Source organism: Macrotis lagotis, chromosome 8 (assembly GCF_037893015.1).
Source record: "Macrotis lagotis isolate mMagLag1 chromosome 8, bilby.v1.9.chrom.fasta, whole genome shotgun sequence".
Classification (NCBI taxonomy): domain Eukaryota; kingdom Metazoa; phylum Chordata; class Mammalia; order Peramelemorphia; family Peramelidae; genus Macrotis; species Macrotis lagotis.
In genome coordinates, this window is record NC_133665.1 from 61,076,126 (window position 1) to 61,087,943 (window position 11,818).

General features: G+C 50.5%; 1 protein-coding gene across 6 annotated transcripts; it reads left to right on the forward strand.

Moving 5' to 3' along the window:
- The first annotated feature begins 440 nt into the window (after positions 1-440).
- On the forward strand, positions 441-7,919 carry SH2B1 (SH2B adaptor protein 1). Of its 6 annotated transcripts, none has more exons than XM_074197355.1 (11): positions 441-692; positions 1,936-2,966; positions 3,316-3,417; positions 3,928-4,019; positions 4,176-4,282; positions 5,356-5,507; positions 5,827-6,021; positions 6,319-6,490; positions 6,942-7,041; positions 7,208-7,326; positions 7,465-7,919. In XM_074197355.1, exons 1-10 carry the CDS (start codon positions 488-490, stop codon positions 7,224-7,226), a joined length of 2,175 nt encoding a protein of 724 aa, XP_074053456.1. In that variant the 5' UTR covers positions 441-487; the 3' UTR covers positions 7,227-7,326; positions 7,465-7,919. The 6 variants fall into 6 exon arrangements, with proteins under 6 accessions (XP_074053456.1, XP_074053458.1, XP_074053455.1 ...); XM_074197354.1 differs by having other exon boundaries at positions 448-692; positions 5,307-5,507; positions 5,810-6,021; XM_074197356.1 differs by lacking the exon at positions 441-692 and adding an exon at positions 715-839 and having other exon boundaries at positions 5,307-5,507; positions 5,810-6,021.
- The last annotated feature ends 3,899 nt before the right edge of the window (positions 7,920-11,818 follow it).

Genomic DNA, 11,818 nt, shown 5'->3' on the forward strand with positions numbered 1-11,818 from the left:
CATCTCAGACACTTAATAATTACCCAGCTGTGTGGTCTTGGGCAAGCCACTTAACCCCATTGCCTTGCAAAAAAAACCTAAAAAAAATAGATCTCAGATTAGTATTAGTTGTGTGACCTTAGGCGAGTCACTTAATACTGTCAGCCTCAGTTTCTTGAGCTGGGGAAATGGAAAAAATCGCTCCACCCCCATAAGGGGTCATAATGACAAAAATAAAGCAAAACGGGAGAACAGCATAAGCTGGGGCTCCAGCCTCCCCCAGCTGGTGGAAGGGGGGGGGGGGTTCTTTCTCAAGGTCACCTCAGCCGTCCGGCCTCCTGCCCCGAGGGGGCGCTGTCCGTGACTCCAGCACCGGGCGCTCTAGGAGGCGGCCTGACCCCTTGGTGACCCCCGGGCCGCTTCCCCGCCGCCCTCTCTCTGGCGTCGCGCCCCCAGCGGGAGCCGAGTCTCGCGGTGTTTGGGCCGCTCTAGCCAGGACGCCGTCTCTATGGCCGGCCGGCCCCCCGGCCCCGTCCCGCTCGCGGAAGCCGGCGGCGGAGCCGCGGCTCTGGAGCTCCCCGTGTCCGCGGGCCGCCCCGGATGCGCCCTCCCGCCTCCTTTCGGAGCCCGGCGGACGCTCTCTATGACCCCCGCGCCTCAGCCGGAGGACGCCGGCGGGAACCCGCCTTTCTCTCGCCGCCGCCTTATCTATGGTCTTTTTTTTTTTTCCTCGCTGGGAAAGGGGGTCCCGGCGCCTGCGCAGTAGCCGGCTGGTCCCTGGTCACTGGTTGTTGGGGGCGGGTGGGGAGCGGGAGCCGCCGCTGCTGCCGCCGGAGCAAACCGCGGGGACCGAGATGCAGGTGGGACCGGAACCGGAACCCCCCTCCTCATTCTCCTCTCCCCTCCCCCGGGCCTGGGGCTGGCGGGCCCGCGGCCGGGCCGGAGGGAGCCGGGGGCCGGAGCCGCGGGCTTGGCGGGGCCCGGCCCTTGAGCCCCCCGCAGCCAGGGCCGGGGGCCGGACGGAGCGGGGTCGGCCGGCCCTTTGTCCGGCGCGGCCGGCCGGAGCAGCCGGGCTCACCTGTGGTCGGGAAGCCCCGATGGCAGAATGCGCGGAATGCTCGGAAACCATAAAGCCTGCTATTTGCCGCCCAGTGATGCTGCAGATAGTGGCTAGCAGTCTGGTCCGAAAGAGGACGGCCTTGGTGGAACCCAGTTCTGAGCCTTGCCCTTCCCACAGCCCCATGGCTCTGGGCGATGGGGCTAAGGGCCCGGGTGCTAATTTTCACAGCTTATCCAACCTTTAGCCCCTTTTGCTTTTTTTTTTTTTATTCTTATTAACTAGAAAATAGCTCATCCCAGCCTTCTGGTAGTTGCTTATTTTTCTCGTGACTTGAGGTGAAAAAGGAGAAAGGTAGTAATACTCAGTGTTTTACGATGAGGACCGTTTGAGTGGGAATGATGCCTTCAAGGCAGTACTGCGTCAGTGAGCCTTTGCTGGTCTCCCTAATTAGGGACCCTGGGAGTAAGATATTGGATGACCATTGCTAAGAGGGGGGGGTGATTAGAAAGAAACCTTAATGTCTCTAAAGGGTTCCCTTTTGGAGGACGGGAACCAGCTTAACTCTGACTCTTCTGGGATCAAAGCCAAGGAATGTGGGCTGAGAGTACAGTAGGAAAGATGGAGGTTTAGATAGCTGGAAAAACCTACCAGTGTCTGAGAGGTGTGAGAACCTGGATATGAGAAAGAAGCTAGCATGTTTTGAAGGACTTTCTAGAGTCTCTCTGAATCAGAGAGGAGCAATGTGAATAGAAGGCATTGTGGAGAAGTAGATGGCTTCTCAGTAAGGGTATAACAATTGGGAATTTCTGGTACCTGGGAAAAGTCTAGAAATGAGTCTCTAAAGTTCTATCTCTAATACTGATTCTTATATATGTGCCTCTTTTTCCCTTCCACAGTTGCTGCAAATGACCCTGAGTCTTCTGGCCTCCCCCCCCACTTCCTTCCCTCCCCTTGGTCCCCCACTTTCCATTTCATCTGGCTCATCATGAATGGTGCCCCTTCCCCTGAGGATGGGGCTTCCCCTTCTCCTCCCCCTCTGCCACCACCACCACCACCACCACCTCCCCCAAGTTGGCGGGAGTTCTGTGAATCCCACGCTCGGGCAGCAGCCCTGGACTTTGCCCGACGTTTCCGCCTCTACTTGGCTTCCCATCCCCAATATGCAGGACCCGGGGCTGAGGCAGCCTTCTCCCGACGTTTTGCTGAGCTCTTCTTGCAGCACTTTGAAGCAGAGGTGGCCCGGGCCTCAGGTTCCCTTTTATCGTCTGGTTCAATGCCCCTGAGTCCTGGTACAGAAATCCCATCCCGTGATCTTTCCCTGGAGAGCTGCAGGAACAGTGGGCCTCTGACTGTTTTGGGTCCTTCTCGATCCTCCGAAGACCTGGCTGGCCCTCTCCCTTCCTCAGTCTCTTCATCCTCCTCAAAGCCTAAACTGAAGAAACGTTTTTCCCTCCGTTCTGTGGGCCGATCAGTACGAGGCTCAGTTCGAGGGATCTTGCAGTGGCGGGGAACTGGTGATCCTCCCTCTCCAGTGGGACCCTTGGAGACCTCTGCCTCTGGGCCACCTGTCTTGGGTGGAAACAGCAACTCCAACTCTTCTGGTGGGGGTGGTAGCACCAATGTGGGGCCAACAAGCGGTGGGACATCCCCTGGGGAAAGATGGACACACCGCTTTGAGAGGCTGAGACTAAGTAGGGGAGGGGGACTTTTAAAAGACAGCACAGGGACAGTGCAAAGGGAGGGACTGCTGAGCTTCATGGGAACAGAGGAGGCAGCTGTTGGTGGAGGAGAAGGTCGAGGGGGAGGAGGAACTGGAACCTCATCTGGGGGTGGGGGACCGTCAAGGTGGCAGAAGTGTCGCTTGCTGCTTCGGAGTGAGGGGGAAGGAGGAGGAGGAAATCGACTGGAGTTCTATATCCCACCTAAGGTGAGAGAGAAGGGGAAGTGTGACTGGGGATAAGTAATGTAAAAACCTTGCAGATATAACCCCCAGAAGTTTACGAGCCTACAGGCTTTTACTTTTTTTTTTTTTCTTTTGAAACTTGGACCCCTCTTGCTAACTCTTGACACTTGTTGAGTGTACAGGACTAGGTTGGTGATATCAACAGTCTTTCTGCCACCTCTCCATTACTTACAAGGTAGAGCAGGGAGCTATTGGGTTTGTGTTGACACCCCTTTGATGAGGTGGGAGGAGTTGGGAGACCAGGTTTCCCCCTGGGAAGTAGAGAAGTGTTTTTGAGCCTATATTGGGACTCCTATCGCCTCTTCTACTGCAGGCATCCCGGCCCCGGATCAACATCCTATGTTCTACCATCACAGATGTCCGGACAACCACAGCCCTGGAGATGCCCGACAGGGAGAACACCTTTGTGGTTAAGGTTAGAGACTTTTGACATTTTCATTATTACTACTCATTTCAAAGATATTCTGATGTATTGTGGGGAAGGGAGGGTGGATGAAGAATGGGGATGGGAAGGTTCTTGGTTTTTCCAAGGACTTGAAGCTGTGAGAAAGGTGCCGTGATCCCACAGCCAGGGGACTCTTCCCCCAAATGAAGATGTGCTGTATAAAAATATAACCTGCTTTGTCTTTATCCCCTCCCCCTTACATATCTATGTGTGTATGTGTATATATATATATATGTATATGTATGTATATATGTATATATGTATGTATTTGTTTGCATATGTATATACACATATAAGCATCTGTATACATGTATGCATGTATACACAAATACTTGGAAAGAGAAGCAAGAGGAGACAAAAAGACAGGAGAGAAAGTTCTTTTCATTGAGATTGAGTTAAAAGACCTAGGAAGGTCTCTTCTTATTGGTCTCCTTTTTCCCCCCATCTCCTATCTGAAGTGCCTTACCTTTGCTTCCATAGGTGGAGGGTTCTGTGGAATACATCCTAGAGACAACTGATGCCCTGAATATGAAGGCCTGGGTGTCTGATCTACAGGACTGCCTGAGCCCAGGGTGAGGGACCTGGAGGAGCAAGGGAGGGGAGGCGGTAGAAAAGGTGCTTCTCAGTTCACCTTGTGACTCTTCCCTCTCCCACTTCTTTTCCCTGAAATTTTCTGTGCCACCGAACTCCATTCTGATACCTATCTTTGGGACTTCATTCCTTACCAGGGAGAACGTTGATAGCCTGGATCTATCCTGCCTCAACCACTCAGAAAGCCTGCCCAGCCAGGAGCTACCCTTGGGACCTAGCGAGAGCAACGAGCACCTGTCTCAGGGTGAGGCAGGAGGGAAACTTGGGGGCATCTTTTGTTGTGTCAACTAGATATTAATCATAAAATGTTAGCACTAGAAGAGATACTATAGTCCAACCTCCTCATCTTACAGGTGGGGAAACTGAGTCAGAGAGGAGGAGTGGCTTGTCCAAGGTAACATAGCTAGTAAGTGACAGAGTTGGGATTAGAACCCAGATCTCCAAACTACTAATCTAGGTGCTATAGTTTTTGAGGATCTTATTAATTCATTCAGTTATTTAGTCTTACATTATTCAGTTAATCAATAATCAACAGATTATCAGGTTCAATGGCTCCTGAGCTGGTTCTAAGATTTAGATATTTCTTTAGTGTCCAGTAAATGCTTTGAACTCTGGACATAGAACTCTAAGGTATAACTCTTATTCTTAAAGTTCCATTGTAGGGGGAGGGGGAGGGGGAGATACTGTAAGATGAAACAAGCAGTAATATAGAGTAAGAACCAACAGGTGCAAGGTGAATGGCACTGGGGTCTCGTTCTATTGGATTTGAGGGGAGGAACGGGCCATTGGTGGCTGGAATAGTCAAAGAAGGCTTCCTGGAGGAGTTCTACCTGGATTTAGATAGTCACAGGTGAGGGGACTGTGTGAGTCATGATCCTTAGGTAAAGTTAAGATACATGTTCCAGGCCAACAAGTGATCAGTTGAGGTGGGGTGTCCATCTTAGGGGGACAAGTGGAAAGACTGGAGAGGTAGATAGGTTAGGCTAAAGGATTCAGTGGTAAGTCAAGTTCAGTCTTTATCCTTTAGGAAATGAACTAGAGAGGGTTTTGAGCAGCACGTTGGGTGATGAATATTGTGTTTTAGACAGATTTCTCTGGTATCCTCTTTGGATAGATATGAGGAAGAAATTCAAGTCATGGAGACATGTTAGGAAGCTATTGTCCCTTTGTCCTAGGGAGAAGGTCTCCATTTTCTCTAATTGGGAATAGATTGGGTTATGGGGGGTGTTGAATCTCAACATTCCCTACACCCTTGGTTTTTCTTTTAGGGGCATATGGGGGCCTTTCTGATCGTCCCTCAGCTTCTGTTTCCCCCAGCTCTGCCTCTATTGCTGCCTCCCATTTTGATTCAATGGAACTACTGCCCCCAGAGTTGCCCCCCCGAGTCCCTATTGAAGAGGTACCCCCAGTGGGGACAACTTACCCTCCACCAGCCCCTTATCCTCCTCCGGACACTCCAGACACCACAGGTATTGTGTTACTGTGTGTGTGTGTGTGTGTGTGTGTGTGTGTGTGTCCATATATTTATGCATGGAGGGGATTTCTGTCTTTGCCTTATAGGTCTTTCTAACTTTCTAACTACTTCTAATTCTAGTTTTCCTCTTTAAACTCCTTCTCTTGGGTCTTTTGGATCTGAGGGAATTGTGGGTGTCTGACCTAGGGAAAAGTGGAAAATACATAAGGGAAGGGCTTCAAGACAGAAGACTCTTGTCCTCAGGGATGGGGGAGGCTTCCCTGACACCCCGGTTTCCCCACTCTTTCCTCCCTGAAGGTTCGTTCCTGTTCCAGGGAGAGTCAGATGGAGGTGATGGGGACCACCCCCTTTCAGAGTACCCTTGGTTCCACGGGACCCTCTCCCGACTCAAAGCTGCCCAGCTAGTGTTGGCGGGGGGTGCTGGCAGCCATGGTGTCTTCCTGGTACGTCAAAGCGAGACGAGGAGGGGGGAGTATGTCCTCACGTTCAACTTCCAGGGCAAGGCCAAGGTGAGTGGCCCCATGGAAGGAAAGGGCTTCTTTCTTAAGAGAAAAGAAAACTTCAGGAGAGAAGACTGCAGTGTCCTGGGAAGAGGATTAGCTTAGGGAACTAGCTTATGGAAAGAGAGATCAAAGAAGGAAGGGAAGTTAAGGAAAAAGAAAGATTCCTAGGGAAATGAGAAATTGTTGGGGAAAAGATTTTAGATCCCAGGGGAAAGGGTAGGTAAGGAGAGATGACCGGGAAAAGGTGGCAGCCCTCAGACCCCAAGAAGAAAGCAGTCTTTCCCTTCCCCTCCTGGCCCCCAGCACCTTCGTCTGTCCCTGAATGAGGATGGGCAGTGTCGCGTGCAGCACCTCTGGTTCCAGACAGTCTTTGACATGCTGGAGCACTTTCGGGTCCATCCCATTCCTCTGGAGTCTGGGGGCTCCAGTGACGTTACCCTCGTCAGCTATGTTGTGGCCTCCCAGAGGTTGCAAGGTAAGTCATAGAGAAAAGGAGAGGGCTCTTATATGCAAGTTGTGGAGCATGTTTAGAGGGGATTGAGGGAGGGGCAGAGAAGGTAACCATACGTTTTGGAGGGGCTTAGCCATTCTTTGTTCCTTTTCATTTGGAGGTGGTGATACTCAAACCAGGTGGGAGGTAGGGAGGTGGTGAGAATGGGCTTGGAACATTTTCATGTCCATCAAAAGCCTCTGTCCATTGTCAGTCTCTGCTTCCCTTGTTCCTTACATTTCCCTTCCTCTCTCTTGTCCTCATCTCTACCCTGATCTTTCTCTGTCCCTTCTTGGCAATGCTTCTTTCTGTCCTCCCCCCCCCCTTTTGACCCCCTATGACTTTTACCCAAATCTCTGTTCCTCATCTTTACCTTTCCTAACCATCCTCCAACCCCTGCTGTCCTGTCTGTCCTCCCCTCCTCCCTCCCCCTCAGGCAGGGAACGGGCAGGGAGCCGAGCTGGGGTGTGTGAGGGAGATCGCTGCTACCCCGACGCCTCTTCCACCCTCATGCCCATCGGAGCGAGTGACTGTGTGTAAGTGTGCTTCCTCCCCATGTTCCATCCTCCATGAGGGGATTTGGAAGGTGTGGGAAGAAGGTACTTGGGTCCTGAGGATAATGGAGGTAAAAGGGAGGGGGTGCCAAGAAGACTGAAGTCATATATGCTCTGCCTGGGTTATCTTCCCTCCTACCTTTTCCAGAACCGAACATCTCCCATGATCCATCCCAACCTCTTGACCCTGATCCGAGGGCAGACCCTGCACACCCTGAGGAAGAGGAGGATATGGTGGAAGCATCAGAAGCTTCAGAGGAAGAGAAGGCAGGCAGTGGAGGGACCCCAGGAGAGCCGGGCCCTGTGGCTGAGCTTGAGGAGGCCACAGTCCTAAACAGGGAGACCATAGGGCTAGAGGGGCCTAGTGGGGAGGTGGGAGTGACCCCTTTTGTGCATTTCTTGCAGCTGCAGCCAGGGAATGCCGGGGAGGAAGGGGTCCGCTCCAGAGCCATCAATAACCAGTACTCCTTCCTATAAGGATGAATATCCCCACACAACCAATATCCCCTTTCTCCCAGGCCCTGGGCCAGGACCCAGGACAGATCCTCCTCAGAGAGGTACAAATGCTTCCCTTGCCCCTGTTTGTCTGGGGGGGTGGGAATGGTACAGGACAGAGGGACAGAGCCATTAGAAACTTCCCAGATGACACACTCCAAGCAGCCCACTCCCTGGGCAGGGGACTTGGATCCGTTACCTCCATTTGGGGGTGGGCCAATTGTGCTCAGCCTCGCCCCCTGGGGGCCATTTCTCCAGTACCTCTCACAGCACTCTGTGATGTATTGGGGAGGGGCTGTATCAGCTACATTAAGGATTTTTTTTTTAAGTGAAATGGTGAAATATAAATAAAAAGGTTTATCTCAGCTCTCTTCTGGTCATTGGCCCAATGTTTGTATCACAGAATGGAATTGAGACGAGGACATGATTGGTTTAGGAAGTGCATGTGTGTGTATATATATGTATGTGTATATATATATATATATATATATATATATATATATATATATATATATATATATATGCTTTTTAGTCCTGGATTGACCACTTCCTGCCTGACTTTGTACTTCTCACTTCCACTAGTTATCTCTGAAGTCTTTCTAATTCTTAACATTCTGATTCTGAAATTCCAGTTCCCCCAGGGAGAACTTCACAGTGGAGCCAGGGATGAGGGTGGCTTCATTTTCCAAAATAGGTTGTTCTAGGAGAGGTCAAAGGTAATAGCCATTGAACTGTACTAGAAAGTCCAGTCTTGGGACAGGTGGGCTTCAGTCTACCCTTCTGTAAATGAAGGGGTCTCAAGAATCTTTCCAGCACTGACATTTTTTTATCATCTTGAGTTGGGACAGCTTCCTGCCTTCCGGGGAGCATTTTTCCAGAAGAGGGCGCCCCCATGCCTTCTCGCTGCTCTGGCCCCCAGGAGGCGGTTGGAGGACTTAAGAGAGGAAAAAAAGAACTGGCCATCCAGTCAGACCCCAGGTTTTGGAGATAAGGAAGTGGATTCCTAAAAGGCAGATGCACAGGTCAGACTGGTCAAAGGATGCAAACCCAGGACCTCTGACTGTGAACGTCCTGTTCCTTGCTTTACAATATGCTAACTACTTCAGACCACCTCCAAATACTTAGTCTGTCTGCCTTGCCAGTTGTACACTTCCTCTTTCCTTTTCTCTTTTGTTCCTTCCCTATTACTGCCACCCCCATCCCCCAATCTGAAGGGGATGCTTGGGTCTGTAGTCTTCCCTTTCCTTTGGCCTTGCCACTCCCTTCTTTCCCAAATCCCCTCCTCCAGTAGGCCTGAGGCTCTTGTGACCTTGTTATTCTGAGCCTCTGGTTCTGACAGGAGATGGACAGGAGACAGCTGGAGTCTGCAACACACCCTAGGCTGGGAACTGCCTGGAGGTTGCTGATTTTTCCCACTTGGTCTTTTCTCTGGGACTCCCTCATTACCTAGTTGGGGGAACCTGAGGGGTGGAACCTTCCTTTGAAGAGGGAGAAAGTTGGGGGAATCTTGGTTTTATGAATGGAGAGCATGAGAATTCCACCACCTCAGAGATAAACAGGATCAGATTTTGGACCTAATCTGAAACAAATTATTTTCGATTGCTCCTTTTTGATCTTCAGAAAATTTGTAATGCAAAAGGGAATTCTTAGGGAATGGAGGGCACACAGGGTCCAAAGGCCTTCCTCATGTTTGGATGGTAATTATTCCTTTTTCCTTAGCACCTCCTCACAGACTGTGAGCTAAAATGTACCTGAGAATGTTGGTCCAACCGCTTATTTTATAGATGAGAAAATTAAGGTGCAGAAAGAAGTTATTTGCTAGGGTGACATGGGGAGTTGATGACTGAGCCCTTTTTTTCCCACCAACCCTTAGGGGATATGATGAGAAAATCTTCCTTGATCAAATCAGAAAGTATTTGGCCACCCTCAGGAGAAAAGAAACTTAGTCATTTCCTAAATCATTTTTCTTGTCCATCTTTTAGAGAGATGATACCTTTGACCACTCAAGTGTGATACTGGATAAAGTAGTTTTATCCCTGAATCTCTAGTTCTCTCTGTAAAATTAGGGGCTTTAGACTAGCATTCTAGAAACTAATCCCTTTTTAGTTTGTCCCTTAATATAATTCTGCACACTTATTTTATCCCGCATATAATGTTCTTTGCTCCCTTTCTCTCCCTCCCTCTCTCTCTCCATCCCTCCCTCTTTCCTTCCCTTCTTCATTCCCCCCCCTCTCCATGTTTGGTCACTCTTGCTCCTTCAAGACGGGCAGTGGCCCCTGTCACTCAACTAGGGTGGGGAAAAACTAGCCTGAGCAGTAGCTTAGGTTATGGTGAATTTGCCCTCTCACACCTCTCTCCTCAACCCAGATAATGTGGGATCACATGGGATAGGTCTGAAAGTCCCCTGATTCCTGTGGGTGTGATTCTCTCACCTAACCTGCCCCATTTTGTGTAGCCCCCACACTCCAACCTCCCACCCCACCCCACCCCCAGAGGTCAGGGAAGGACTCAGCTGTGGAGGAGAGACAGTGAAAGCTGTGAAAAAGGGGAGGGGGAGGAGAGCTATGTCCTCACCTCACCCTGGAGATTGCCCTTCCAGCCCAGGCAGAGGAGTGCTAAGGTACTGGAGAGTTCAGGGGGGAAACATTCTTAAACCTTTTCCCACCCCCACCAAGTCTTCTGGTTTTCCCAAGTGAGGGAGTTCCTTTTCCTCAGGCTCCTTTTTCCCTGTACCTTTCTTTAGACTATTAGAACCAAAATGGACCTTAAAAAGAGTCAACTAGTTTATCATCCTAATACAAATGGGAAAAGGACAGCACAGAGGAAGTGATTTGTCCAAGGTCACACAACTACCTTTCTATGACCTTCCCACCTCTAACCCTTCACTAGTTAGTCCTCATCCCCCTTCTGTTCTATTTCCACTTCTTCCTCTTTAGCTAATGCCTTCCTTACTCCCCCTTCTTCTCCACCTCTCCTTACCAGCTCTCCATACTCACACTCTCTCCTCCTGACCCCCAAGGTCCCCTCCTGCCTCCCCCATTCTTCAACAGTTGCCTAGTGGTAACCAGACGCTCCACCCTGGGGCAAGGGTGGGGGTTGGCTCTGAGCAGCTGCTACTCCTGGGAGGCTGACACCGAATCCAGGCTCAGAAACTTCTTGAGCCTTCAAATCCAGTCTTTCAGTACTGCCTGGCTTCTGATAACGGGCCTCCTGCTCCCTTCTCCTTAAGGTTCAGTTTGCTTCTTATTCCACTGTCATTTCACCTCTGGTTTGTTCCTTCAGCTATCTCCTTTAGGGCTTTGTGGCTTCTCCAGATAAGAAAGCTGTGGGGTTTTGGAGGGGAGGGGGAGAGTGATGGATTTGGAAGCTCTGTGATTGTGGACATCTTTCTTCAATCCAGTTTTCTCATCTATAAAATGGAAGAGTTGGAATGAATGGTCTCCAGAATCCCTTCCAGCTCACTTCCGTGATTTCTCCTACACCCTATCCCCATCCCCTCTTTCACCAGCTCTGACCTTCCCCAGTCACACCCACAACCATTCCCTTTGTCTATCTTGCTTTCCCTTGAAGATTCTGTCCAACTCTTGAGCACAATATAATCATGATCATTGTTCTCCACTGACCCTAGATATCTATCTTAACTTTTCCAGTCCTCACTTTGGCCTGACACCTATAGCCAGGTGTAGTAGTAGGAATTGCATATGTTGGCTATAGGGTTTTGAGTCAAGATCTGTCAATGTGGAGGAAGCCATGACTTATGAAGGCATCCTTGTTTCTCTCCATCCTTGTCTAGGAAGGTATCTCCGCCCACCCCCATTCTAAGCCTTCGGACCATATGTCTCTTCTCTCTGTTCCATCAGCACATTTTGTAGCCTCTTCGGTTACCCCTGTTGCCCGCTATCCCTTTTTCCTGGGGGAGGGGGGATGGAGTGGGGGGGATTCTCTATCAGGAGTGGTGGGGCAGGGACTTGTGTTTCCCATGGCTTTAGGAGGGCAGGTGGGGAGTTGGTGTTGGCAGGGGGTACACAGAGTCCTGGCTCTACTCACCAGCACTTGGACACTAAATCCCATGTTGATGGCTCCTGCTGCCCCCCTCCCTGGGTTCAGGTTACCACCTTCTGCCCTGCCCCTTTGACCCTCTCCCCTCCTCATTTCCATTTGCCCCTCTAGAGTTGCTCTCTCCTAGCCCACAATAGAAAATCTCCCCTCTAGTTTTGTCTTATATTTCCCTGGCCCTTTCACTTGGCTGCATAATTCCAGACTC